Source organism: Pelobates fuscus, chromosome 4 (assembly GCF_036172605.1).
Source record: "Pelobates fuscus isolate aPelFus1 chromosome 4, aPelFus1.pri, whole genome shotgun sequence".
Taxonomy (NCBI): Eukaryota; Metazoa; Chordata; class Amphibia; order Anura; family Pelobatidae; genus Pelobates; species Pelobates fuscus.
Window position 1 is genome coordinate 148,115,105 of NC_086320.1, and position 26,788 is coordinate 148,141,892.

The window sequence follows — 26,788 nt, forward strand, 5'->3', positions numbered from 1 at the left end:
CTTGTGAAGGCCTTTTCTCCATGCATCAGGAGTTGAGCTCAGTTTGAACAATGAAAGAGAATACCCTGCACTCCAACCCTCTCTCAAATGGATAATTCTGTGGATCCTCCTGACAGCCATTCTTTAGATTTTGATTTATGTTCTTCCAAAGCTAAATTCAAAGATTCCATCTAGTGCTATTTTATGGCTCAGCTGTATTTACAATTTTTATGTTATTTTAAGTGATTTCCCTATCCACATTTGTTTTCAGGGCACTTGTCCTACTCTTACTCCCATTGTACTTCATTTTGCAGCTCTCTAGCCCTTCCCAGGAGTTTTTTAGAGGCATTTTTGTGGGCAAAAGTTCGGGTCCCCCTTGACTTCAATGGGGTTCGGGATCAAGTTCGATCCCGAACCCAGACTTTTTTTCAAAGTTTGGCCGAACCCACCGGACCCGAACATCCAGGTATCCGCTCAACTCTATTTGTCACCTATTTAATATTCTTGGTAAACCGATCTACAACTATGGTTGTTGTTTTTTTGAGAATTAATAAAGTCAACTATAAAGACCATAGTGACATACTTCCAAGGTCTTTCTAGAATGGTCAAATTCATCAGTAATCCATAGGGATGGTAGAGATTAGGTTTGGCTTTATGACACACAGTACATGTTGATACATATGAAGTAATGGAATCTACTAGATTAGTCCAACAAAAATGTATTTTAGTTAGATCAGTGTTTTTTTTTATACCCATATGACCTGCACGAGGTGAGTCATGAACCATTTTATATTCCTTGATCCTGGTTTGTAGACTATCTGGAAGTTGAATCTTTAAAAAAAAAAAAAGACTCCATCTCAGTTGTCTAGAAGATAAAATCTTATTGGTATGGAGAAATGCAAGATTTTTGTGATCTGTGTACACTACTATAGGTTTCTCATTGCCTTCCAGAAGATGTCTGGAGTTTTCAAAAGAAGCATTGATTCCTAGTAATTCCTTCTGTCCAACTGCATAATCTTTTCAGCGGAAGTTAAAGTTCCTGGTATAGTAAACAACAGGATGAAGAGGACCTCATTGTGATTCTTGTTGTGAAAGAACTGCCCCTATTGCGTTATCAGAAGTGTCGACTTTGAGAATAAAATTCAAAGTAAGATTGGGCATTCTTAATAACGAAGCTGAAGTGAATCGATGTTTAAGTTACTCAAATGCCTTTTGTGCATTGTTCGTCCACAGGAAAGGAGTATTTTTTCTGATGAGTAAAGTAAGGGGTTGTGCAATATTTGAATGTTTTAAAAAAAATAAATTTCTATAGAAATTGCAAAGCCTGAGGAAGCTTTGTGCCTCTTTTATTGAGGTAGGAACGGCCACGAGGTAATACACTGAATCTTTGAAGATTTTGAGATTGTGTGTTCTTAATCTTGATAAAACCCATCTTAAATGTGTTTTATGTTCTTGGACGTTGTCTGAATAAATGAAACATAGAAACAAAGAAACATAGAATGTGACGGCAGATAAGAACTATTCGGCCCATCTAATCTGCCCAATTGTCTAAATACTTTCATTAGTCCCTTGCCTTATCTTATAGCTAGGATAGCCTTATGCAGGGCCGGACTGGGATAAAAATTCGGCCCGGGCATTTTTTTATCACAGCGGCCCACTAAGAAAGGGGCGGGGCAGAGAAGGTGTGTTTTGTCATCACTAACGACAAACACGCCCCCTTCTCAAAGTGCAGGCCAGGGCAGACCATGCGCAGAGCTCTGCTAAAGATCTCTAGCATGAGAAAAAAGCCCTGTACTTGTTCTGCACAGCGCAAGCAAATTTAATAACATGCTTGCACTGTGTTTCCTTGCAACTTGTCTCTGGTGTCTCTATAAATGGATACCAGGAGACAAAAATGCCATGAAAGAGTATCGTGCTGTGTTTGGAGCCTGCTTGTGGGATTGTGTGTGTGTATAGAGTGAGCTGATTGTGGTGTGGTATTGTGTAATAAGGTCGGTTTTAGTCCTGTTGTGTTTGTGGTGTAATGTAATGCATATGTGGCTAGGGGCTGTAGAGAATGTGTGTACAGGGGATGTAGCAAGTGTGTGCATACAGGCTATAGTGTGTGTGTGTGTGTGTGTGTATATAGGTGATGTAGTGTTTGTAGAGAGTGTGTGTTTAGGGGCGTAGTATGTGTTTGCTTACAATGAATCCAGAGTGTGTATGTCAGGAATGTAGTGTGTGTGTGTGTGTATATATATACACACATATATATATATATATATATATATACATACATATGTTTGGAAGTATTGTGTATGTGTGTGGTGCAGTGTGTTGGGGAGGTTCTGTGTGTATGTGAGGGGTGCAGTATGTGTGTATGATGGATGCTGTGTGTGATGTGTGTGAGGGTGCGGTGTGAGGGTGCTGTGTATGATGTGTATGAGAGTGCTGTGTATGATGTGTGTGTGTGATAGTGCTGAGGGTGATAGTGCTGTGGATGATGTGTGAGAGTGCTGAGGGTGATAGTGCTGTGGATGATGTGTGTGAGAGTGCTGAGGGTGATGTGTGTGAGAGTGCTTTGGATGATGTGTGTGAGAGTGCTGAGGGTGATAGTGCTGTGGATGATGTGTGTGTGTGATAGTGCTGTGGATGATGTGTGTGATAGTGCTGAGGGTGATAGTGCTGTGGAGGATGTGTGTGACAGTGCTGAGGGTGATAGTGCTGTGGATGATGTGTGTGTGTGATAGTGCTGTGGATGATGTGTGATAGTGCTGTGGATGATGTGGATGATGTGTGAGTGCTGTGGATGATGTGTGTGATAGTGCTGAGGGTGATAGTGATGTGGATGATGTGTGAGAGAGTGCTGAGTGTGAGAGTGCTGTGTGTGAATGTTAGAAGGGATTGAGTGTTTGGGGGTAAAATTAAAAAAAAGTAGGCATTGTGGTATCTGATAGGGGGGTTCAGGCACTATCCCTGGTGGTCCAGTGGTGAGTGAACTCTAGCCTGCAAGGCTAGAGTTCACTCTCGCGAGATCTGACCGTTGCCATGGCAACGCGACGGATCTCGCAAGAGGAACCCGGCGGAGCTGCAAGATAGAGCTCCGCCAGGTCCTCTCCCTCCCTCCCCAGCCGCATGTCTCTCCAAGTGGGCCGGTGAGGGAGATCTTTGATCCCCTCACCGGCCCCTCATTGAAAACAGCGGGGCCGGCGCTCAGATAGTGCCGACAGTGCATAGACCGGCAGGGGAGATCCTGGGACTTCCCCTGCCGGCCTCGGCCCCACGGCCATCGCGGCCCACCGGGTATTTTCCCGGTGTGCCCGATGGCCAGGCCCGGACTGGCCTTATGCCTATCCCACGCATGCTTAATCTCCTTCACTATGTTAACCCCTACCACTTCAGCTGAAAGGCTATTCCATACATCCCCTACCTCTCAGTAAAGTAATACTTCCTGATATTTTCAAACCTTTGCCCCTCTAATTTAAGACCCTGTCCTCTTGTTGTGGTAGTTTTTCTTCTTTTACATATAGTCTCCTCCTTTACTGTGTTGATTCCCTTTATGTATTTAAATGTTTCTATTATATCCCCTGTCTCGTCTTTCCTCCAAGCTGTACATGTTAACATCCTTTAACCTTTCCTGGTAATAAGTTTTATCTTGCAATCCATGAACCGGTTTAGTAGCCCTTCTCTGATCTCTCTAAAGTATCAATATCCTTCTAAAGATACGGTCTCCAGTACTGCGTACAGTACTCCAAGTGAAGTCTCACCAGTGGTCTGTACAATGGCATGAGCACTTCCCTCTTTCTACTGCCAATACCTCTCCCTATACAACCAAGCATTCTGCTAGCATTTCCTGCTGCTCTATTACATTGTCTGCCTACCTTTAAGTCATCTGATATAATTACCCCTAAATCCCTTTCAACAGATGTTGAGGTTAGGACTCTATCAAATATTCGATACTGTGCCCTTGGGTTTTTACACCCAAGATGTATGATCTTGCACGTATCCACATTAAATGTGAGCTGCCACAACTCTGACTATTTTTCTAGTTTACCTAAATCATTTGCTATTTAGCTTTTCCCTCCTGGAACATCAACCCTGTTACATATCTTCGTATCATCAGCAATAAGACATACCTTACCATCAAGACCTTCTGCAATATCACTAATAAAAATATTAAAGAGAATGGATCCAAGTACAGATCCCTGAGGTACCCCACTGGTGACAAGACCATGCTTCGAATATACTCCATTGACTACAACCCTCTGTTGCCTGTCACTCAGCCACTGCGTTACCTATTCAACAATATTGGAATCCAAACTTAAAGATTGCAGTTTATTGATAAGCCTTTTATGTGCAACAGTGTCAAAAGCCTTACTGAAATCTAGGTAAGCAATGTCTACTGCAGCACCCTGATCTATTATTTTAGTTACCCAATCAAAAAAATCAATACGATTAGTTTGTAGGCATGTGCATGAGGAAAATTTTCGGTTCGGTTCGGTTCGGCATTCCGAAATTCAGGATTTTTGCAATTCGGAACTTCGACACTTCGGCATTTCAGAATTTCGGGACTTCGGGACTTCTCTTGCAGCCGCTTGGTAGATAACTCTCTAATTCCCACTGTATTAGGGAGTTATCTACCAAAAGGCTGAAAGACCTAAATTGGTCTTTCAGCCAAATTTACTAATACTAAGTAAAATGTCTAGTAAACAGTTAGCAGCCTGTGACTGCTCACTGTTTAAAAAAAATAAAAATAAAATAGTGCCCACCCCTGAGCGGCGGGTGGGGGCCCTAAAGTAAAATGATGGGGGGGGGACCTATTGTCCTCCCCCCTGGCCCCCACCCCTGAGCGGCTGGTGGGGGCCCTGAATACTAATAAGGGGGGGGGACCTAATGTCCCCCCCTCTGGCCCCCACCCCTAAGCGGCGGGTGGGGGCCCTAAATACTAATAAGGGGGGGTGACCTAGTGTCCTCCCCCTTGGCCCCCACCCCTGAGCGGCGGGTGGGGGCCCTAAATACTAATAAGGGGGGGTGACCTAGTGTCCTCCCCCTGGCCCCCACCCCTGAGCGGCTGGTGGGGGCCCTAAAAAAATGCCCCCCCAGGTTACTAGGGGTCCCCAAATCCCTAGTCACCCCTCCCCCCCAATAAAAATTATCCCCCTACCTACCCCCTTCACTCTAAAAACTAATGAGGGGGGACCTTTAACAAAGTACCTGTAAAAAATAAAATAAAACTTACCATTCAATGTTTTCTTTCTTCTAAAATCTTCTTTTCTCAGCCCCAAAAAGGGCAAATAAAAAACCATAATAACCGACGCAATTAAAAAAAAAAAGCGAGCGCCCAAAAAAAATCCATCTTCACCCATGGAGGGCTCCGCGCAAAGCCTTGCCCCGCCCTGCAATTAGGCTCAGAGCACTCTGATTGATGGGTTTAAGACCATCCAATCAGAGTGCTCTGACAGGTAAATGAAGAGACTGGTGAAATCCACCAATCAGAGTGCTCTGTGTCATTTTACACAGCGTGGGAAAGTTCTTTGGAATTTTCCCACGCCGTGTAATTTGACTCATAACTCTCTGATTGATGGATTAAGTAAAAAAGTCGCGCAAGTAGGGGCTCGGGAGGGGGGACCTTATTTTTTTTTTTTTTTTAAACAGTGAGCAGCCACAGGCTGCTCACTGTTTAATAGACATGCCCCTACTCGCAGTATAGCGAGTAGGGGCATAATTTACTAATACTAAGTAATCTTTACTTAGTATTAGGAAATTTGGCTGACATTTGTCTGAAAGACCAATTTAGGTCTTTCAGCCTTTTAGTAGATAGCTCCCTAATACCGTGGGAATTAGCAAGTTATCTACTTATATGATGAGGAGAGGGGGTGATTGTAAGAGGGAGGGGGGATGAGGAGAGGGAGGGGGGGATGAGGAGAGGGAGGGGGTGATGAGGAGAGAGGGGTGTGATTTTGAGAGGAAGGGGGGTGATGAGAAGAGGGGGGTGATGAGAAGAGGGGGGTGATTGTGAGGGGGGGTGATTGTAAGAGGGAGGAGGGTGATGAGGAGAGGGGGGTGATTGTGAGAGGGAGGGGGTGATTGTGAGAGGGGGGGTGATTGTAAGAGGGAGGGGGTGATGAGGAGAGGGGGGTGATTGTGAGAGGGAGGGGGGTGATTGTGAAAGGGGGGGTGATTGTAAGAGGGAGGGGGGTGATGAGGAGAGGGGGGTGATGAGGAGAGGGGGGATGACTAAAAACATTACCTTAAATCCCTGGTGGTCCAGTGGGGGCTGCCTGGTGGTCCGGTGGGGTCCCTGGTGGTCCGGTGGCCCTCATTTCCAGTCTGCAGCTCCGCAGAGCTGCAGACCATGGATCTCGCAAGACCCAATCAGAGCGTTGCCGTAGTAATCCGCGGCAACGCTCTGATTGGGTCTCGCGAGATCCATGGTCTGCAGCTCTGCACATTGCGGAGCTGCAGACCGCCGGTCTCGGCGATCGCAGCAGGAGGGGCATTGCAGTCTGCCCCGTGCACCCCCCTAGTAAGTGGCTACCGGGGCGGACCGCCCCCCGCCCCCCCCCTTAGTACGCCACTGGTCATATCATATGCGTAGAATTTCTCCTTATTTTCGGTTCAGTGTTTTAGTTTTCACTGTTTTTAGAATAGTGTAATTTTAATTTTGCTAACAATTTGAATGTAGGCCCCTCTTGATCTTGAAGCCCTAGGCTGAAGCCTAGTTAGCCTATAGGAAAATCCGGCCCTGGTGCCAGTGCATGTATCCATGTGTCAAGTTGTGTATATGCCAGTGTGTGTGAGTGTGTGTGCCAGTGTGTGTATCTGTGTGTCCAGGTGTCTGAATGTGTCTGTGTATTAATACTGTGTGTAAATGGTTGGAATATGTTGTGTGTGACTGTGTGTGGGGGCCCACGTGTGTGTGTGTGGGCGGTGGGGTGGGGTGGGGGGGGGAGGGGGTTAATCAGCCACCTCCCTGAAATTAGTTTTTGCATGTTGGGATGTCTGAAATGTTGCCTTTCTGCATGAATTACAGAGTTAACCTGCATTTAGTGGCTGTCAATATGGGGGATTTGGAAACAAAATAGGCACTGTCCTTTCTAAATAGGGACAGTTGGGAGGTATGCAATCCAATGCTCCGAATAGCATTGAAGTCTTAATTGTATTCAATGCTTTCTTTTGCACTTTACTCTTCAGTGCAACAAAAGTGCCAATGGTGACTGTCAGTATGACAGCCACTAAGTCTTTAAGCGGGTTTACCCTGTAAACATTGCAGTTTCTGAAATAATAAACCACAGGGTTAAACGGACAGGAACACTGCACCCAGAGCACTTTATTGAGATCAAGTAGTCAGGGTGAATATAGTGCAACTTTAAAGGGTTAATGAATAAACCTAATGTGTGTTTAGTATTTTTTTTTTCTTTTCTCATTGTCACACTTAGAGGAGGGGTTTTCAATTATAAACCTATACCTCCTGTAGCATTGATCATAGTGTGCGATGAACATTTGAAGTTTCATTTCTGAGTCTCTTATTTCAACTGCACAGAGATGGAATCAAGGTATGTGTTCAAACCTTATATATCATATATATATATACATATATATATATATATATATATATATATATATATATATATATATATATATATATAAACTTTATAACCTGGAAAAAGGTCTGTAGTACAATACTGTTTTTTTCCCCCCTCTAATGTTAAAAAGCTTTATTGTAAAATCTGAAAACAAATACAATAACAAAGTATACATTATTATAAATCATGTATAATTAAGTTTAGCTCATTAAGGTCTCAGTTGCTGTTAATTGCTATGAATTGGATAGAATTGAAAGCCTAGGAATAACATCTAAGTAAGAAATGCTGATTTGTACAAATTCAACAACTCCTTTAGTCAGAGTGCCTGTTTTAGCAGTTTGATTCTTTAATGCATTATAATGTGGTGCTTCATAAAGGAAACTCTCAGGTTGTCACTGTTTCAAAGAAATTATGCATGTCCTTTTTTAATCTAACTTAAAGTGTTGGTGTGTTTGTGTATTTATTTATTCATTCTATATTATTGAGCTAGTGCCTGTAGGTTTTAAACAAGGATACTATAATGCTGTTTAAGGTAACCAAGGACTAATTGACAGATTTATTCACTAAATGGTGAATTTCAAATTATAGGCATAATTAGCCAATTTCAGCTAGATTCTGAATTCATCTTATTTGGTCTAAATTTTTACATTTCTGACAACTTCAATTTTATGAGTTTGTTTTTATAAGTAAATACCAAATTGCATTAAATAGAACTGCAAAATTCAGACTAATAAAATCACATTTAGAAATATTACACAACTCCACTATAGTCATAGCTTGGCTATTGCTGTCTATGTTTTTGCAATTCAGTTTTTAATTCTCTAAAGCTAACTCTTTCTCGAAAAAAACACCTTAGTGAATAACCCTGCAAACATACGTGAAGTTAATTCACAACTGACGTGTAAAGTTTAGCCTGTTAGGCAAGTTTAAAATATGCAAAACACGAAGAAATAACCAATGGACATAAAACCCAGAGGGCAAAAAAAAAATACACTAAATAAAGGAAAAAAACTTATAAACACAAAATAAAGGGGAGCTCATAAGCTCTAAGTAAGAAATGGGGTAGAAGGGCAGGGCCGGACTGGGAACTAAAATCAGCCCTGGAAAAAAATTCTATACCAGCCCAATAATGCGTCGCGCCAGCATAGTGTGCTGATATAGAGGGTGAAAAAATAACTTGAAATTGAAAACTCTTACTCCAACGAAGGAACGCATATAGGGCTTCAAAATAATCAAAAGAGCGCCTTTATTTTAAGTAGACATACATTTGCATGTAATCAATGTTTCAGTACAACTACTTTGGCCTATTAAGGACATTTTAGTAATGGTACTGGAATGCTGCATGTCTGCAGTTGCACAACTAAAAAAAATTAAGTGATCTGGTTAATTTTGAAGTTCTATGGGTGTGCTCTTCACTTTAAAAAAGGTTATTGTGAATGAGTATGCAACAAGACAGGGCCAATACGTGCTCATTACACACACACACACACATATACATATACACAGGGCCGCCATCAGGGCATGACAACCGTGACAATTGTCACGGGCCCGGCGGCCCTGGGGGGCCCGGCCGCCCGGGCCCCACGTGTATTAGCTTAACTGCCGCCGGTGCATCTGCACCGGGGCCCACACGCTGATGGGGCCCATCAGGTGGCCCAAGCATTTAAGGCCACCCAATGGGCCCTATTATCTTCAGGGGCCCGGTCAGCGCTGTAATAGCGCGACCGGGCCCCTTTAAAAAGAAAATGCAGCCGGAAAGCAAGTGCTGCTGGGAGGGAGTGACGTCCGGTCACTTCCTCCCTGTTTACTCCGCGCGGGGGAAGGAGAAGAGAAAGGCCGCGAGGAGAGGCAGCCGACGCACATCATCCCCAGCCACCCTCCTGCGACGAAATGGTAAGGAATAGAGGAGAGTGGCTGAAAATGAGGTGTGTGTATGTATGCCAGTGTATCAGTGTATGTATGTGTGTATGCCAGTGTATGTATGTGTGTATGCCAGTGTATGTATGTGTGTGTGCCAGTGTATGTATGTGTGTATGCCAGTGTATGTATGTGTGTATGCCAGTGTATGTATGTATGCATGCCAGTGTATGAATGCCAGTGTATGTATGTGTGTATGCCAGTGTATGTATGTATGCATGCCAGTGTATGAATGCCAGTGTATGTATGCCAGTGTGCCAGTGTATGTATGTGTGTATGCCAGTGTGCCAGTGTATGTATGTGTGTAGGCCAGTGTATGTATGTGTGTATGCCAGTGTATGTATGCCAGTGTGCCAGTGTATGTATGTGTGTATGCCAGTCTATGTATGTATGCATGCCAGTGTATGTATGCCAGTGTATGTATGCCAGTGTGCCAGTGTATGTATGTGTGTATGCCAGTGTGCCAGTGTATGTATGTGTGTAGGTCAGTGTATGTATGTGTGTATGCCAGTGTGCCAGTGTATGTATGTGTGTATGTATGTGTGTGTGCCAGTGTATGTATGTGTGTGTGCCAGTGTATGTATGTGTGTATGCCAGTGTATGTATGTGTGTATGCCAGTGTGCCAGTGTATGTATGTGTGTATGCCAGTGTATGTATGTGTGTATGCCAGTGTATGTATGTGTGTGTGTGTGTGCCAGTGTATGTATGCCAGTGTGCCAGTGTATGTATGTGTGTATGCCAGTGTATGTATGTGTGTATGCCAGTGTGCCAGTGTATGTATGTGTGTATGCCAGTGTGCCAGTGTATGTATGTATGTATGCCAGTGTATGTATGCCAGTGTGTGTATGTATGTATGCCAGTGTGTGTATGTATGTATGCCAGTGTATTATGTGTGTATGCCAGTGTGTGTATGCCACAGTGTGTGTATGTATGTATGCCAGTGTGTGTGTATGTATGTATGTATATATCAGTATGCAGTATGTGTATGTATATGTATGTTTGTCAGTATGTATGTCTGCATGTATATGTGTGTGTGTGTGTGTCAGTATCTCCCTATGCATGTGTGTATGTCTGTTTCAGTATTTGTATATGTTAGTGTGTGTGTATTCCTGTGGGCGGGATTTGGAGGCGGGCCTTCTGGGCGGGCTTGAAGGGGGGCCCAGACCTTGAGCTGTGTTAGGGGCCCCAAAATTTCTGATGGCGGCCCTGCATATACATATACATACATATATATATGTGTGTGTGTGTGTGTGTGTATTACTGTCAGAATCACATCAATTTACGTCTATTACCTTTACCTTGTTTAGTGTATCTTGTCTCCTTTTTTTTCCTCTTACAGCGACCCTTGTGCCTCTTTTACTTCATCCCAGTCCCTGGGTGTTTCTTTTTACCGTTCTCCAGCCTCTGTATTTCTCTTTCCCCAGCCCATTTTGTGTTGTTCTTAGCCCCAGCCACTTTGTCTCTTTCTCCCCTTCCAAATCTAATCTGTGTGTCTCTTTCTAACTCCAGACTCTGTGTTCCTCTCTCTTCTCCCAGCTACTCTCTGTCTCTTTTTCTCCAGCCCAGCGTTGCCTCACACAAATCTTGTCACTTTGTTCCCCTTCCCTACTGTATGTCTTTGTCCCCCCAACAAACCTTCTGTGTCTCTCTTCCCCATCTCCTCCCTGTGTCTCTCTCTTACCCCTCTGTCTCTTTGTACCCCCATCCCCTGTGTCTCTCTATTACCCCATCTGTCCCTGTGTCCACCTTCTCCTGTGTCTCTCTATTACCCCTCTCTTTGTCCCCCCAACCCCTATGTCTCTCTATTACCCCTCTCTTTGTCCCCCCAACCCCTATGTCTCTCTATTACCCCTCTCTTTGTCCCCCCATCCCCTGTCTCTCTATTACCCAATCTATGTGTCCCCCCTTGCCCTATGTCTTTCTATTACCCCTCTGTCTCTTTGTCATCGTAACTAACCTGGTGTCTTTCTATTACCCCTCAGTCTCTGTGTCCACCCTTCCCCTGTGTTTCTATTACCCCTCAATTTGTCTCCCCCCCTTTTCCCTCTATTTGCCCCCCTTTTCCCTCTATTTGCCCCCCCTTCCCCTCTATTTGTCTCCCCGCTTCCCCTCTATTTGTCTCCCCGCTTCCCCTCTATTTGTCTCCCCGCTTCCCCTCTATTTGTCTCCCCGCTTCCCCTCTATTTGTCTCCCCGCTTCCCCTCTATTTGTCTCCCCGCTTCCCCTCTATTTGTCTCCCCGCTTCCCCTCTATTTGTCTCCCCGCTTCCCCTCTATTTGCCCCCCCTTCCCCTCTATTTGCCCCCCCTTCCCCTCTATTTGCCCCCCCTTCCCCTCTATTTGCCCCCCCTTCCCCTCTATTTGCCCCCCCTTCCCCTCTATTTGCCCCCCTTCCCCTCTATTTGCCCCCCCTTCCCCTCTATTTGCCCCCCCTTCCCCTCTATTTGTCTTCCCCCCTTCCCCTCTATTTGTCTCCCCGCTTCCCCTCTATTTGTCCCCCCTTCCCCTCTATTTGTCCCCCCTTCCCCTCTATTTGTCCCCCCTTCCCCTCTATTTGTCTCCCCCCTTCCCCTCTATTTGTCTCCCCCCTTCCCCTCTATTTGTCTCCCCCCCTTCCCCTCTATTTGTCTCCCCCCTTCCCCTCTATTTGTCTCCCCCCCTTCCCCTCTATTTGTCTCCCCCCCTTCCCCTCTATTTGTCTCCCCCCCTTCCCCTCTATTTGTCTCCCCCCCTTCCCCTCTATTTGTCTCCCCCCCCTTCCCCTCTATTTGTCTCCCCCCCCCTTCCCCTCTATTTGTCTCCCCCCCCCTTCCCCTCTATTTGTGTCCCCCCCCCTTCCCCTCTATTTGTGTCCCCCCCCCTTCCCCTCTATTTGTCTCCCCCCCTTCCCCTCTATTTGTCTCCCCCCCTTCCCCTCTATTTGTCTCCCCCCCTTCCCCTCTATTTGTCTCCCCCCCTTCCCCTCTATTTGTCTCCCCCCCTTCCCCTCTATTTGTCTCCCCCCCTTCCCCTCTATTTGTCTCCCCCCCTTCCCCTCTATTTGTCTCCCCCCCTTCCCCTCTATTTGTCTCCCCCCTTCCCCTCTATTTGTCTCCCCCCCTTCCCCTCTATTTGTCTCCCCCCCTTCCCCTCTATTTGTCTCCCCCCATCCCCTCTATTTGTCTCCCCCCCTTCCCCTCTATTTGTCTCCCCCCATCCCCTCTATTTGTCTCCCCCCCTTCCCCTCTATTTGTCCCCCTTCCCCTCTATTTGTCTCCCCCCCTTCCTCTCTATTTGTCTCCCTCCCTTCCCCTCTATTTGTCTCCCCGCTTCCCCTCTATTTGTCTCCCCCCCTTCCTCTCTATTTGTCTCCCTCCCTTCCCCTCTATTTGTCTCCCCGCTTCCCCTCTATTTGTCTCCCCGCTTCCCCTCTATTTGCCCCCCCTTCCCCTCTATTTGCCCCCCCTTCCCCTCTATTTGCCCCCCTTCCCCTCTATTTGTCTCCCCCCCTTCCCCTCTATTTGTCTCCCCCCCTTCCCCTCTATTTGTCTCCCCGCTTCCCCTCTATTTGTCTCCCCCCCTTCCCCTCTATTTGTCTCCCCCCCTTCCCCTCTATTTGTCTCCCCCCCTTCCCCTCTATTTGTCTCCCCCCCTTCCCCTCTATTTGTCTCCCCCCCTTCCCCTCTATTTGTCTCCCCCCCTTCTCCTCTATTTGTCTCCCCCCCTTCCCCTCTATTTGTCTCCCCCCTTCCCCTCTATTTGTCTCCCTCCTTCCCCTCTATTTGTCTCCCCCCCTTCCCCTCTATTTGTCTCCCCCCCTTCCCCTCTATTTGTCTCCCCCCTTCCCCTCTATTTGTCTCCCCCCTTCCCCTATATTTGTCTCCCCCCCTTCCCCTCTATTTGTCTCCCCCCCCTTCCCCTCTATTTGTCTCCCCCCCTTCCCCTCTATTTGTCTCCCCCCCTTCCCCTCTATTTGTCTCCCCCCCTTCCCCTCTATTTGTCTCCCCCCCTTCCCCTCTATTTGTCCCCCCCCCTTCCCCTCTATTTGTCCCCCCTTCCCCTTCTGTGTCCCTTCTGACCTTGTTACAGGAGGACTGAGGGAGGGGGCGGAGCTAACTTCCATGCTTTCTCGCGGTTCCCCTAATTCCCAGCATGGACACATCCGAGAGTAGTGATTACTCTAGGATGTGTCCATGCTGGGAATTATGGGAACCGCGAGGGAGCATGGAAGTTAGCTCCGCCCCCTCACTTAATCCTCCTGTACTGATAGCTGCACGGCTGTCAGTATCAGTGAGTGTGCTGCTGGATCCCTTAGGCGGCCGCTCGGCACACTCACTGATACTGACAGCACAGGAGATGGGGCTGCCGGCCGCAAGGTCAGTAATCACCTCAGAGTGTGCCGCCGGACCAGCCACCCGGCAGCACCGACATGCGGCTGGCGGCCACAATATTATTAAAATATAGGGAGCAGGGCTCCCTCTCTCTCTCCAGCCCCCCAGGTGCCGCGGCCCACCGGGAAATTTCCCGGTATCCCGGTGGGCCAGTCCGGCCCTGTAGAAGTGGTTAAGGAGCAATGGAGGCTGATTGTTAGATCAATTATAAGATAGACAATTATGAATCCTAAATGTATATAGGTTACAAGGTAGTTGTGTTGAGTAAAAAATATACTCACAGAGAGTTTGAACAATATAATACCTATAGGATCGTACAACAAGGAAATATATACAATGTAGCAATTAAATCATATAACCTAAGGATAGCAGATGGATAATGTCTCTGAAAAACATTATATAGCCAAGTCTTCATTGAACTTGCTAAACACTGAATCGACTTCAAGGTTGCTGTCTGAAAAAATAATATTGTAATGAAGGCAAAAAGCTAGGTTTATTGTAAAACAGAGACAAGTATAAAGTAAATCCATCTGTATAAAGTAAACAACCTAGCTTTTTGCCTTTATTACAATATTATTTTTTCAGACAGACATTATCCGTCTCCTATCCATAGGTTATATGATTTAATTGCTACATTGTATACATTTCCTTGTTGTACAATCCTATAGGTATATTGTTCAAACGCTCTGAGTATATTTTTTACTCACCACAACTACCTTGTAACCTAAATACGATTAGGATTCATAATTGTCTCCATCTTATTATTCCTTTAACAATCAGCCTCCATTGCTCCTTAACTCCTTCTACCCCATTTCTTACTTCGAGCTTATGAGCTCCCCTTTATTTTGTGTTCATACGTTTCCTTTTTTTTTTTTTAGTGTTTTTTTTTTTTTTGTCCTTTTGGTTCAATTACTGTTCCTTTTTAAATATATATATATATATATATATATATATATATATATATATATATATATATATATATATATATATATATATATGAACAGTAATTGAACCAAAAGGACAAAAAAACACTTAAAAAAAAAAGGAAACGTATAGCGAGGGCTTGCACTCCTGGTGTAATCCTGTGGTGCCCGGTGCTGGTCTGGCAAGGATCATATAGACATAGCAGAAATGACCGTACTCCAAGATTTTCAAATAAATTTTAACTTTTATTCAATCCATTTAAAAAGTCAACGTTTCAGCTCCCACATGGAGCTTTCATCAGGACAGAACATAACTTACAAGTGCAGACACAAAGAAATATATACCCCCAAGCCCTCAAAATAATTTACGTTAATTGTGTCTCTGAGTGTGGTGGCCATGTGTGCAAAGCCCAGAAAAGGGGCTACAGGTTACTTAGTAACAATCCAACTGGACTGATTGCTCTCCACCTTGTGGCCTAGTAGCTATATTCATGATTGAGCTCAGGGTAAAGGAGGAGTGGATACAGAGTCTAGAATGTTTCAAAAATGTATCTGTCTGTGTTCATATATTTTAAACAGTATAACAGGCTGGAAGGGCCATGAGGAATCCAAAATCTGTTATCATACTGTAAATTCACTCTTTTGAGTGCTGGAGCAGTTCATCCAATGCATCACTGAAAGGGTGTATCTGTTTGTAACTGAGGAAAGCGTTGGACTATAAGTCTACTCTTAAACTCTCTATGCTTATAGCAAATAGGGTGGGCATATCTCATGGTTTGGATCTAAAAAAAACACATTTAATATAGACATACATGATTTTACCCTGAGCTCAATCATGATTGTAGCTACTAGGCCACAAGGTGGAAAGCAATCAGTCCAGTTGGATTGTTACTAAGTAACATGTAGCCCCGCCCCTTTTCTGGGCCTTGCACACAGGGCAAGCTGTCTCACGGCTAGGTGAGTACACAATTAAAGGACCACTCTAGGCACCCAGACCACTTCAGCTTAATGAAGTGGTCTGGGTGCCAGGTCCTTCTAGGGTTAACCCATTTTTTCAGAAACATAGCAGTTTCAGAGAAACTGCTATGTTTATGAATGGGTTAAGCCTTCCCCCTATGTCCTCTAGTGGCTGTCTCATTGACAGCCGCTAGAGGCGCTTGCGTGCTTCTCACTGTGTTTTTCACAGTGAGAGCACGCCAGCGTCCATAGGAAAGCATTGTGAATGCTTTCCTATGTGACCGGCTGAATGCGCGCGCAGCTCTTGCCGCGCGTGCGCATTCAGCCGATGGGGAGGAAAAGAGGAGGATCGGAGGAGGAGAGCAGGAGGAGATCTCTCCGCCCAGCGCTGGAAAAAGGTACGTTTTTACCCCTTTCCCCTTTCCAGAGCCGGGTGGGGGCACCCTCAGGGCACTCTAGTGCCAGGAAAACGAGTATGCTTTCCTGGCACTAGAGTGGTCCTTTAACGTAAATTATTTTGAGGGATTGGGGGTATATATTTCTTTGTGACAAGAAAAAAGAAAAAAACAAAGGTACAAAATAATGTGAAAGATACAAAATAATCTGAATCACCAAAATATGTAAATAAATATAATACCAACTGAAGATATATAGAAATGTAAAAACTCAAAATGGTATCTGCAAAAAATATGCACAATACATAGGGTAATATTGCTAAAGACCACTGAGCAGTATGGGTGGTAGAAAACTCACAAAAGTAAGATGAATTCAGGCATATCTCCCTTTGTATTAGGGAACTGGATAGTATGAGAGACCTCCAGCGATGAATCTCAGTGGAAGATGGTAATAAATCTTCTAATGCACTCCAAAAATAGAGAAAAGAAAATAGATAGTGCAGATGGTATAAAAAAATAATTTTATTGCACTTACAGTGTATCAAAGTAAAAACAGCATGTCTCCACACTGGGTGGTATTCATAAGCAGCAACTGGACCAATCAGGATACAGGATCAGGAACAGCAGTAGCAGCACCAAACAAAATACAAATAAAAGTTCGGTTTAAAAACGAAAATAAAATTATTTTCGTTTTTTTTTTTTTTTTGTCCATTTGGTTCAATTACTGTTCCTTTTTAAACATATATATATATTTTAATTTTATTGCATTATATTCATACAGGGACTTTACTTTGTTCTCTGGATTTTATGTCCATTGGTTATTTATTTGTGTTTTATGTATTCTGTTTCTAGGGTTACCCAATATTAAGTTCCCTTTACACACTCAAGACCCCTTAGGGGGTCGCCCCCTTTTTTTCTTTGAATGCTTTTTCACATGAGTGCTTTAGATGCATAAACCAAAGGATAAAGGTAACTGAAAATGGAACTAAAACATATAAATGAATGTAGTATATAGATATAAAAGTGGGCTGCCTCACAAAAAATGAGCGACTTGTGTGTCAGTATAAGGTATAAAGAGAAAACTGATTTGTGAGCGCTCCAAAATAGATGTCACTGTAAATCTAAGTCTGCAATCTAATAAGTGTAAGAAGCTAAAAACGTGCTTATCATATAATAAATGCACAATAAATATCGTAATAATTAAAATATCATCACATCTATGATTATATAGAACAGTGTTTCCCAACCCAGTCCTCAAGGCACACCTACCAGTCCAGGATTTAAGGATTACCCAGTTTTGTCTAAGGTGTTTTTAGAAAAAAAAAAAGAAAAAACACCTTTGACAAAACTGGGTAATCCTTAAATCCTGGACTGGTAGGTGTGCCTTGAGGACTGGGTTGGGAAACACTGATATAGAAGTTGATATCAATAAACATATTTAAAACATGATACCATGTATAAAAAAACACTATTTATTAAGTCTATAAAATATTATAAAAATAAGGTTATGTATAGCATAAATAAACCAAATTCATGTTCAAACATAATAGCAAATACACTTGACTCGATATGACACAGATAAGTAGACACAAAATAACCAAAGAGTCTATAGAGCAGTGTGGGGCCCGCTACACTGATGCTAGTCCATGTGCACAATATGAATCAAAGTATCTGTGGTGATGTAAGCTCAATCAAACGAGTAAAGAAAAATCAGATATAAGAAAAAATTTACGCACAAAATCCAAACAAGGATCAGAAAGAGTCCGAGGGGCAGGGAGCTCTGAAACCCACCAGACCTCTAGATAACAACTAAGGGATCTGCACTGAAGCTGGCCCCAGGTCTGAAGAAACTCTGGGGGTAAACCAGAGTAACTTACCTTGTTCATTGTACTTCGAGTCAGGTTGGGGGAGCACGCCAAACTGCCCGCCACGGAGTAAAAGTGTTTGCTTCGGTCCGGTAGCTCCTACTGCTGCCAGTCGCTACAGGGTCGTAAATCTATGCTGAAGATGCAGTAAAACTCTTGAAACGGACAGATAGTCATCGTGTTTCGTCCTGTGTCAAGGGCTTTCTCAAGACTGATACCTGCTGTTCTCTTGATGGGTATATATACCCTAAAATAAAATAATACTAGTGACATCATCCATTCATTAAACAATGGGGCATATTGCCTAAACAATACTTTACCCCATGATACCTGAGAAGGTATATTAGAAAGGTGTTAAACTTTAAAATTGACCGTGAGAGTAATACATATACCCCTACAATAATCCCCACATAAGGAAAAGAAGTATACAGATCAAACCTCCTAAATTGATCATAAGCATTGATTTCATCTATATTATAACCAGTAAGCCCTTTCCTTATCAGTATCCATATGTGTCTCAAAAGTATAAGATACCATACAATAATACTTCAACTCAATGTGAGGCTGACTAATATTATTATAAACGCCTCGAACTTTATCATCAGACATCCTGAGAAAGTGAGTTAGGCGCCAAAAACTATTTTTTAGAAAAGGGTGTTTATTGTAGAACATATGCACTGGCAGGTAGAATCACCAGATATATCATGGCTACTCCAAATAGTAAGACTTCATCCTATTAAATCAACCTAGCAAGGAAAGACGGGATTTTTATTTTTATTATATGTGGAATAGTCATAGAGTGGTGTCCAGTGGACAAAGCGATTATCAAACAAGTCATAGACCTATGGATATGGCAGTTCATATCAACAATAATAATAAACTATAAAAAAGAGAGGCATCTATGTAAAATAGGGATGAAATATCATCTGGATAGGGAACATTCCTGTTGTGGACGATATAAAGATCACCTGAAGTGGAATCTGAATAATATGCTCCAGTTCCTCATTTAGCCCATAGGGGGTGAGTGTATTGAGTTTAAAAATCCACTTAGTTTCAGCCATATTAAGTGCTTGTTTTCTCTTTATATTATTGTTCATACCCTCCGGCATATGTACAATTCCCATTACAGATATGCATGTAGGATCACTCTCATGGGCAAGGAAAAAATGCCTGGCTTCTGGTGATTTCTTGTCTTTGTGCAAAATGGCCAATCTGTGTTCTCTAAACCTAGTCTTTAATGTTCTAGTGGTTTTATCTACATACAGGAGTCCACACGAACAGGTAAGAAGATAGACCACAAAGGAGGAATTGCATGTGATCCCAGTATCTACTCTATAGGTCTGGTCGTTAGAGGAGGAATTAAAATGTAATTCCCCATGGCATAAAAATTGGCAGGTTAAACATCTAGTCGAGCCACATCTGTAGTTTCCTGGTCTGAGATAAGTCGGTGGGTTTAGAGATCCTAACGGAGAAAGCTTAGATGGTGCTAACAGATTTTTAAGGTTCCTATTTCTCCTGAAAGTAATTCTAGGTGCTCCAGATATACTGAAATTTAACCAAGGGTCCAATAGTAAAATCGACCAATGTTTCTGGATGATGGAAATAATCTGGTCATAAGCATTGTTGAAGACTGTGGTAAAGATGGGACCCTTGTTCAAAGAGACGTCCTTAGTACTGATGCTAAATTAATTCTGTTTATTCATCCTCAATCGCCTTTGGGGCTGGCTTTCCAATAAGGAAATTATCACCCTGTGTGTCTCGGACGTTTGTAGTAGTAAAGCTGTATAAATTTCATCCCCAGAGCGTTTAAGGAGAGAGTTCCAATTGGAACTTCTTGCTTTGTCATAAGCCAGAAGGATCATGCCTGGATCGTATTCTTTATCAAAGAATCGTTGGCATAGATCTAGAGACTCATCCTCAAAATGCTCCAGTAAGGAGCAATTTCGGCGTAATCTGATGAATTGACCAAACGGGATATTGTTTATCGATGTTGGATGATGACCACTATTTGAGTGTAAGAAAGGTTTCTTAAAGGTTTTCGTTAATACATATCCAGGTTTTCCACATAGGGTCAAATCTAGGAATTCAATTTCTGTTTTACTCTTATTACTCGTAAAAGATAGTCCCCACTCATTGTTGTTAAGGTGTTTGACAAAGTCCTCCGTCTCTCCCATATCACCCTTCCAAATGATAAGGATGTCATCAATAAAACGTTTGTAAAATACTATGTGATCTGTCCACAAAGGATTAAGACATGTATCGATTCCCAGAGGCCCATGAATAGTGATGTACCGAACTGTTCGCCGGCGAATAGTTCCCGGCGAACTTAGCGTGTTCGCGTTCGCCGCGGCGGGCGGACAAATGCGCGGTTCGATCCGCCCCCTATTCATCATCATTGAGCAAACTTTGACCCTGTGCCTCTCGGTCAGCAGACACATTCCAGCCAATCAGCAGCACTCCCTCCCAGCATCCATTTTCGATTCATTCTGAAGCTGCATGCTTAGTGAGAGGAGGGAAAGTTTAGCTGCTGCTGATTAGATAGGGAAATTGATAGCTAGGCTAGGGTATTCAGTGTCCACTACAATCCTGAAGGACTCATCTGATCTCTGCTGTAAGGACAGCACCCCAAAAAGCCCTTTTTAGGGCTAGAACATCAGGCTGCTTTTTTTTTTTGTGTAATGTAATTGCAGTTGCCTGCCTGCCATCTTCTGTGTCAGGCTGTATGCTGTGCCCATTTGCACAGTCAGTGCCACCACTCATATCTGTTGTGACAATAGCTTAAGCTTTAGATTTAAAAAAATAAATAAAAATTTTCACTATAATAGAAGAGCAGTTAGTTCTCTGCAAGCGTCTGGGTGTCAGGCCTCCTTCAGCGTGTGCTCTGCAGACCTGTGCCAGCGTACTTTGACAGTTGCCACTCATATCTGGTGTCTCTGTAGCGTGCTTTTACAAAGAAAAAAGGTTTCCAGTGTAAGCTAATAGCAGCCAGTCAGTGTCCTTCAAGCGGCTCTGTCAGGCCTTCCTTCAGCGTGTGATCTGCAGAACTGTTCCAGTGCACATTGCCACTCATATCTGGTGTCTCTATAGCGTGCTTTTACAAAGAAAAAAGTTTTCCAGGGTAAGCTAATAGCAGCCAGTCAGTGTCCTTCAAGCGGCTCTGTCAGGCCTACAATGTGTGCTCTGCAGGACTGTTCCAGTGCACATTGCCAGTTATCTGGTGTCTCTGTAGCGTGCTTTTACAAAGAAAAAAGGTTTCCAGTGTAAGCTAATAGCAGCCAGTGAGTGTCCTTCAAGCGGCTCTGTCAGGCCTACAGTGTGTGCTCTGCAGACCGGTGCCAGTGCACATTGCCACTCATATCTGGTGTCTCTATAGCGTGCTTTTACAAAGAAAAAATGTTTCCAGTGTAAGCTAATAGCATCCAGTCAGTGTCCTTCAAGCGGCTCTGTCAGGCCTACAGTGTGTGCTCTGCATACCGGTGCCAGTGCACATTGCACTCATATCTGGTGTCTCTATAGCGTGCTTTTACAAAGAAAAAAGGTTTCCAGTGTAAGCTAATAGCAGCCAGTCAGTGTCCTTCAAGCGGCTCTGTCAGGCCTACAGTGTGTGCTCTGCAGAACTGTTCCAGTGCACATTGCCAATCATATCTGGTGTCTCTGTAGCGTGCTTTTACAAAGAAAAAAGGTTTCCAGTGTAAGCTAATAGCATCCAGTCAGTGTCCTTCAAGCGGCATAGTCAGGCCTACAGTGTGTGCTCTGCAAAACTGTTCCAGTGCACATTGCCACTCATATCTGGTGTCTCTATAGCGTGCTTTTACAAAGAAAAAAGGTTTCCAGTGTAAGCTAATAGCAGCCAGTCAGTGTCCTTCAAGCGGCTCTGTCAGGCCTTCCTTCAGCGTGTGCTCTGCAGACCCGTGCCAGTGCACATTGCCACTCATATCTGGTCTCACAGTAGCTTGCACGCATAGTACCACTAATCCCCCAAAAAATGACAGGCAGAGGCAGGCCACCCCGCAGGGGCCGTCGTGGTCGTGGTGCTGTGATTCCCTTTTGACCTAGAATAATGCCCAGTTTTCAGAAGCCACGTACCCTGAACTTGAAAAGTTCTGAGGACATAGTTGACTGGCTAACACAGGACACCCAATCTTGTACAGCCTCCGCTCGGAACCTTGACGCACCATCCTCCTCCAGCGTAGCTTCAGGCACCTCTCAAGATTCCACTCACCCGCCTGCCACCACCACCAAAACTAGCACCACAGATGCTTTACTTGGTATGTCAGAGGAGTTATTCACACATCCGTTTGAAGAAATGAGTGATGCGCAACCATTATTGACAGAGGATGTAGATAACAGGGATATGTCTCGGGCAGGCAGCATTAAACACATGGAGGTACGGTGTGATGATGATGATGATGATGATGTTGTACCCGCTGCTGCTTCCTTTTCTGAGTTGTCAGATACAAGTGAAGCGGTTGATGATGATGATGCGTCCATGGATGTCACGTGGGTGCCCGCTCGGCAAGAAGAAGAACAGGGCGAAAGTTCAGATGGGGAGACAGAGAGGAGGAGGAGACAAGTTGGAAGCGGGGGGGTCGTCGCAAGGAGCTAGTGGCACAGTCAGACAGCATGCATCGGCACCCGGGGTCAGCCCGACAGCACACCAATCAATGCATGCTGTGTCCACCACCAGAATGCCGTCATTGCAGAGCTCAGCAGTGTGGAATTTTTTTTGTGTGTCTGTCTCTGACAACAGCGATGCCATTTGCAACCTGTGCCAAAGGAAACTGAGTCGTGGGCGGTCCAACACCCACCTAGGTCTCCCGCCTTGAGCAGTTCCCGCTCATCTGCCCACAGTCAGGTGTCTGTCAAGGACATGTTTGAGCGTAAGAAGCCAATGTCACCAAGTCACCACCTTGCCCAGCGTCTGACAGCTGGCTTGTCCGAACTATTAGCCCGCCAGCTTTTACCATACAAGCTGGTGGAGTCTGAGGCATTCAAAAAATTTGTAGCTATTGGGACACCGCAGTGGAAGGTACCCGGCCGGAATTTCTTTTCGCAAAAGGCAATCCCCAACCTGTACTCGATTGTGCAAAAGGAAGTAATGGCATGTCTGGCACACAGTGTTGGGGCAAGGGTCCATCTGACCACTGATACCTGGTCTGCAAAGCATGGTCAGGGCAGGTATATCACCTACACTGTGCATTGGGTAAACCTGCTGACGGCTGACAAGCATGGAATGCGTGGCATTGCAGAGGAGTTGGTGACACCGCCACGACTTGCAGGCAGTCCTGCTGCCACCTCCTCTACTCCTCCTACTCCATCCTCTTCCATAACCTCCTTGGCTGAGTCCTCTTCTGCTGCTGCGTCTTGCTCCACATCAACGGCACCCCCCCAGCTCCCCAGGTACTATTCCACATCCCGGATACGGCAGTGTCACGCCGTCTTGGGTTTGACTTGCTTGAAAGCAGAGAGTCACACCGGACAAGCACTCCTGTCCGCCCTGAACGCACAGGTGGAAAAGTGGCTGACTCCGCAGCAACTGGATATCGGCAAAGTGGTGTGTGACAACGGAAAAAATGTGATGGCGGCATTGAAGTTGGGCAAGTTGACACATTTGCCGTGCATGGCACATGGGTGTAATCTGATCGTACAACGCTTTGTGCATAAGTACACAGGCTTACAGGACGTCCTTGTAGCGGTACTTACCTTATCCGGGGGCCGGACGCGGTCCTCTCTTCAAGCCGCGCGCGGTCCTGCGGCTGCACGAGCCGCGCGCGGCTCGTCCGACTGTTCAGACAGGAAGGCGGGCAGTGACCGCGGGAAGCGGTCACGTGTCCCGCCTGCAGCTAAGAGCGCGCCGCGAATCTCGGGCGCGCTCTTAAAGAGACAGTGGGAGCCTAAATTGCAAAAAGGCTCCCATTGGCTCCTGTCATGCCAATCACCCCATACACTTACCTGTTGGGGGAGTGGAAGTGACAGGAGCCAATCACATTAGTTTGAAGGCTACTTATACTTACCCTTTTCCCTTAGTTCCTTGCCCTATCGTGGTTTCTGCTACAGTTCCCTTTAGTGCTTGTTGTGTTCAGTTGTGTTTCTCCGTATTTGACCTTGGCTTTGTATTCTGACTTCGTTTTCGCTTTATCCTATTCTGTACTGTTTGCCGGCTTGCTGATTCCTGTGTACCAGTCCCCGGCTAGTTTTCGTTTACGCTGTCTCTTTGTGCCCTTGACCTCGGATCGTTCCTGACTCTGTCTTATCCTATTACGTCGAGTCCGGCCACTCTAAGGTCCGGTAGACGTATCTCTCCTCTGTACTGTCTTCTGTTAGGCTGGATCCTGCGTGTAGGGGTATATACTCGTTACATTACGATAGGGCCATGGACCCCGCAGATTTAGCTCAACAGATGGCGACCCATGAGGCTAGATTTGTAGAGCAGGATCACCGTATGGATCAAATAGCTCAGGCTCTCCAGACGCTCTTAGCTAGAACCATTCCAGCAACCGCACCTAACCCTCCTGCACCCCTGCTTCCTGAAGTATCGACTATGCCTAACGCTACAGCACATTTAACGCCTCCTCCTAGGTATGGAGGGGATTCTAAGACATGCAGAGGGTTCATTAACCAAATAGAGTTTCATTTTGAAATGTATCCACGTTCATTTCCCACAGAGAGGTCTAAAGTTGGGTTCTTTATGCACCAACTTACCGACAAAGCACTTGAATGGGCAAACCCTATTTGGGAGGCTAATGGACCTATGGTGCATAACTTTCACAGTTTCCTAACAGCTTTTCGCAGAACTTTTGATACTATGAAAAGGTCTAAGAATGCCGCTAGAGCATTAATGAGGGTTAAACAGGGTTCTAGGTCTGTGGCTGATTACGCTATACAGTTTCGTACCCTTGCCTCACAGGTCGATTGGACCAATAATGGGTTAACTACGGCCTTCATGGAAGGTTTATCAGACTCTATATTGGATGAGGTAGCAGCTAAGAAGCTTCCTATTGCCTTAGAGGACCTTATTGACTACCTCATCGATATAGATAATAGGATTCGTGACAGGCTCTATACTAAGAACAGGAATAGACGTTTTGTTACACCTATTCAACCCAGAGTTAATATACCGGAGAGTGTTAAAGTATCTGAAGAGGAACCTATGCAATTAGGGGTTGCCAAACTCTCAGATACTGAGAAATTACATAGGAGAAGGGAGGGACTCTGCCTATATTGTGGTAAGAGAGACCATATGGTAAAGGAGTGTCCTCTGCTCCCGGAAAACTCTCGCACCTAAGACCTTATAGGGGACTGGCCTTGGGTGTGATATCTAAGTCTCCTACATTGCCTCCTAACCGACTGCTTCTCCCTGTTTCTTTACATATGGGAGAGAGTTGTATAGTTGAAAACATAGACGCCCTGGTTGATTCTGGGGCAGCCGAGAACTTTATAGACTCTGGTTTTGTAAAGAGAAACAATATTCCCATCAGAGAGAAGGAGATACCCTTGGCCGTTGAGGCCATAGATGGTAGACCATTGATATCTCCTGTTGTTACTCACGAGACTGCACCGCTACACATGTACACAGGGGTTCTACACTATGAAACCATTCGGTTCCAGGTCATCACCTCTCCCTCTTCACAGTTGGTGTTAGGGTATCCATGGTTACGTGCCCACAATCCCATTTTTGACTGGGAGACAGGGCAGATAAAATCATGGAGTGAAGCCTGCCATGAGTCATGTACTATTGAAGTCACGCCTGTGAATTCTATTAACGTTCCTACTGTTCCTCCTTTATCTACGACAATACCCTCTCAGTATTTAACTTTAAAGACTGTCTTTGATAAAAGAGAGGCTGACAAATTACCGCCTCACAGACCCTACGATTGTGCTATTGATTTGTTGCCTGGTACTATACCTCCTAAGGGCAGGGTGTACCCCCTATCGGTTCAAGAAAACCGTGTCATGGAGGAGTACATTAAAGAGTCATTAGACAAGGGATTTATTAGAAGATCCTCCTCTCCGGCTGGAGCGGGGTTCTTCTTTGTATCAAAGAAAGAAGGTGATTTAAGACCTTGCATTGATTATAGAGGTCTTAACAAGATCACCATCAAAAATGCTTACCCTATACCTCTAATAACAGAATTGTTTGACAGGCTCAAACATGCTACGGTATTCACCAAATTAGATCTTAGAGGAGCATACAATTTGATACGTATTAAAAAGGACCACGAATGGAAGACAGCCTTTAACACTCGGTCAGGTCATTATGAGTATACCGTCATGCCATTTGGGCTTTGCAATGCCCCAGCAGTGTTCCAAGAATTTATTAATGATGTCTTAAGGGACTTTATTCACTCATTTGTTATTGTGTACTTGGATGACATTTTAATATATTCTACTGACATTCACGCTCATCACAGACATGTTACAACAGTTCTGAAGACCCTTCTTGCTAATGGTCTTTATTGCAAATTAGAAAAATGTCTATTCGACCAGTCCGAGGTCCAGTTTTTAGGGTATTTGATTTCCGCCGAGGGTTTTCGGATGGATCCCCAGAAGCTCGCTGCAGTCATAGAATGGCCTCTGCCGCAAGGTCTGAAAGCCATCCAGCGTTTTCTGGGTTTCTCTAATTATTATAGACGTTTTATCAAAGGTTTTTCGTCTATAGTAGCGCCTATTACTCGTATGACTAAAAAGGATGGCAATACACGTGTCTGGTCTACTGAGGCACTTCAGGCTTTTGACTTTCTTAAAACTACGTTCGCCTCTGCCCCTATTTTACAGCATCCTGTCCCCTCATTGCCATATATACTTGAGGTTGATGCT

At 44.7% G+C, this 26,788-nt stretch overlaps 1 protein-coding gene across 2 annotated transcripts in view; it reads left to right on the forward strand.

Moving 5' to 3' along the window:
* The first annotated feature begins 7,455 nt into the window (after positions 1-7,455).
* The window catches only part of LOC134608650 (cytidine monophosphate-N-acetylneuraminic acid hydroxylase-like), a 273,312-nt gene continuing 253,979 nt past the window's right edge, over positions 7,456-26,788 (forward strand). For both annotated transcript variants that reach the window (XM_063451660.1, XM_063451661.1), the window contains exon 1: positions 7,456-7,514. In XM_063451660.1, coding sequence (XP_063307730.1) covers positions 7,504-7,514 — 11 coding nt within the window. In that variant the 5' untranslated portion in view covers positions 7,456-7,503. The remainder of the gene's footprint in view (positions 7,515-26,788) is intronic.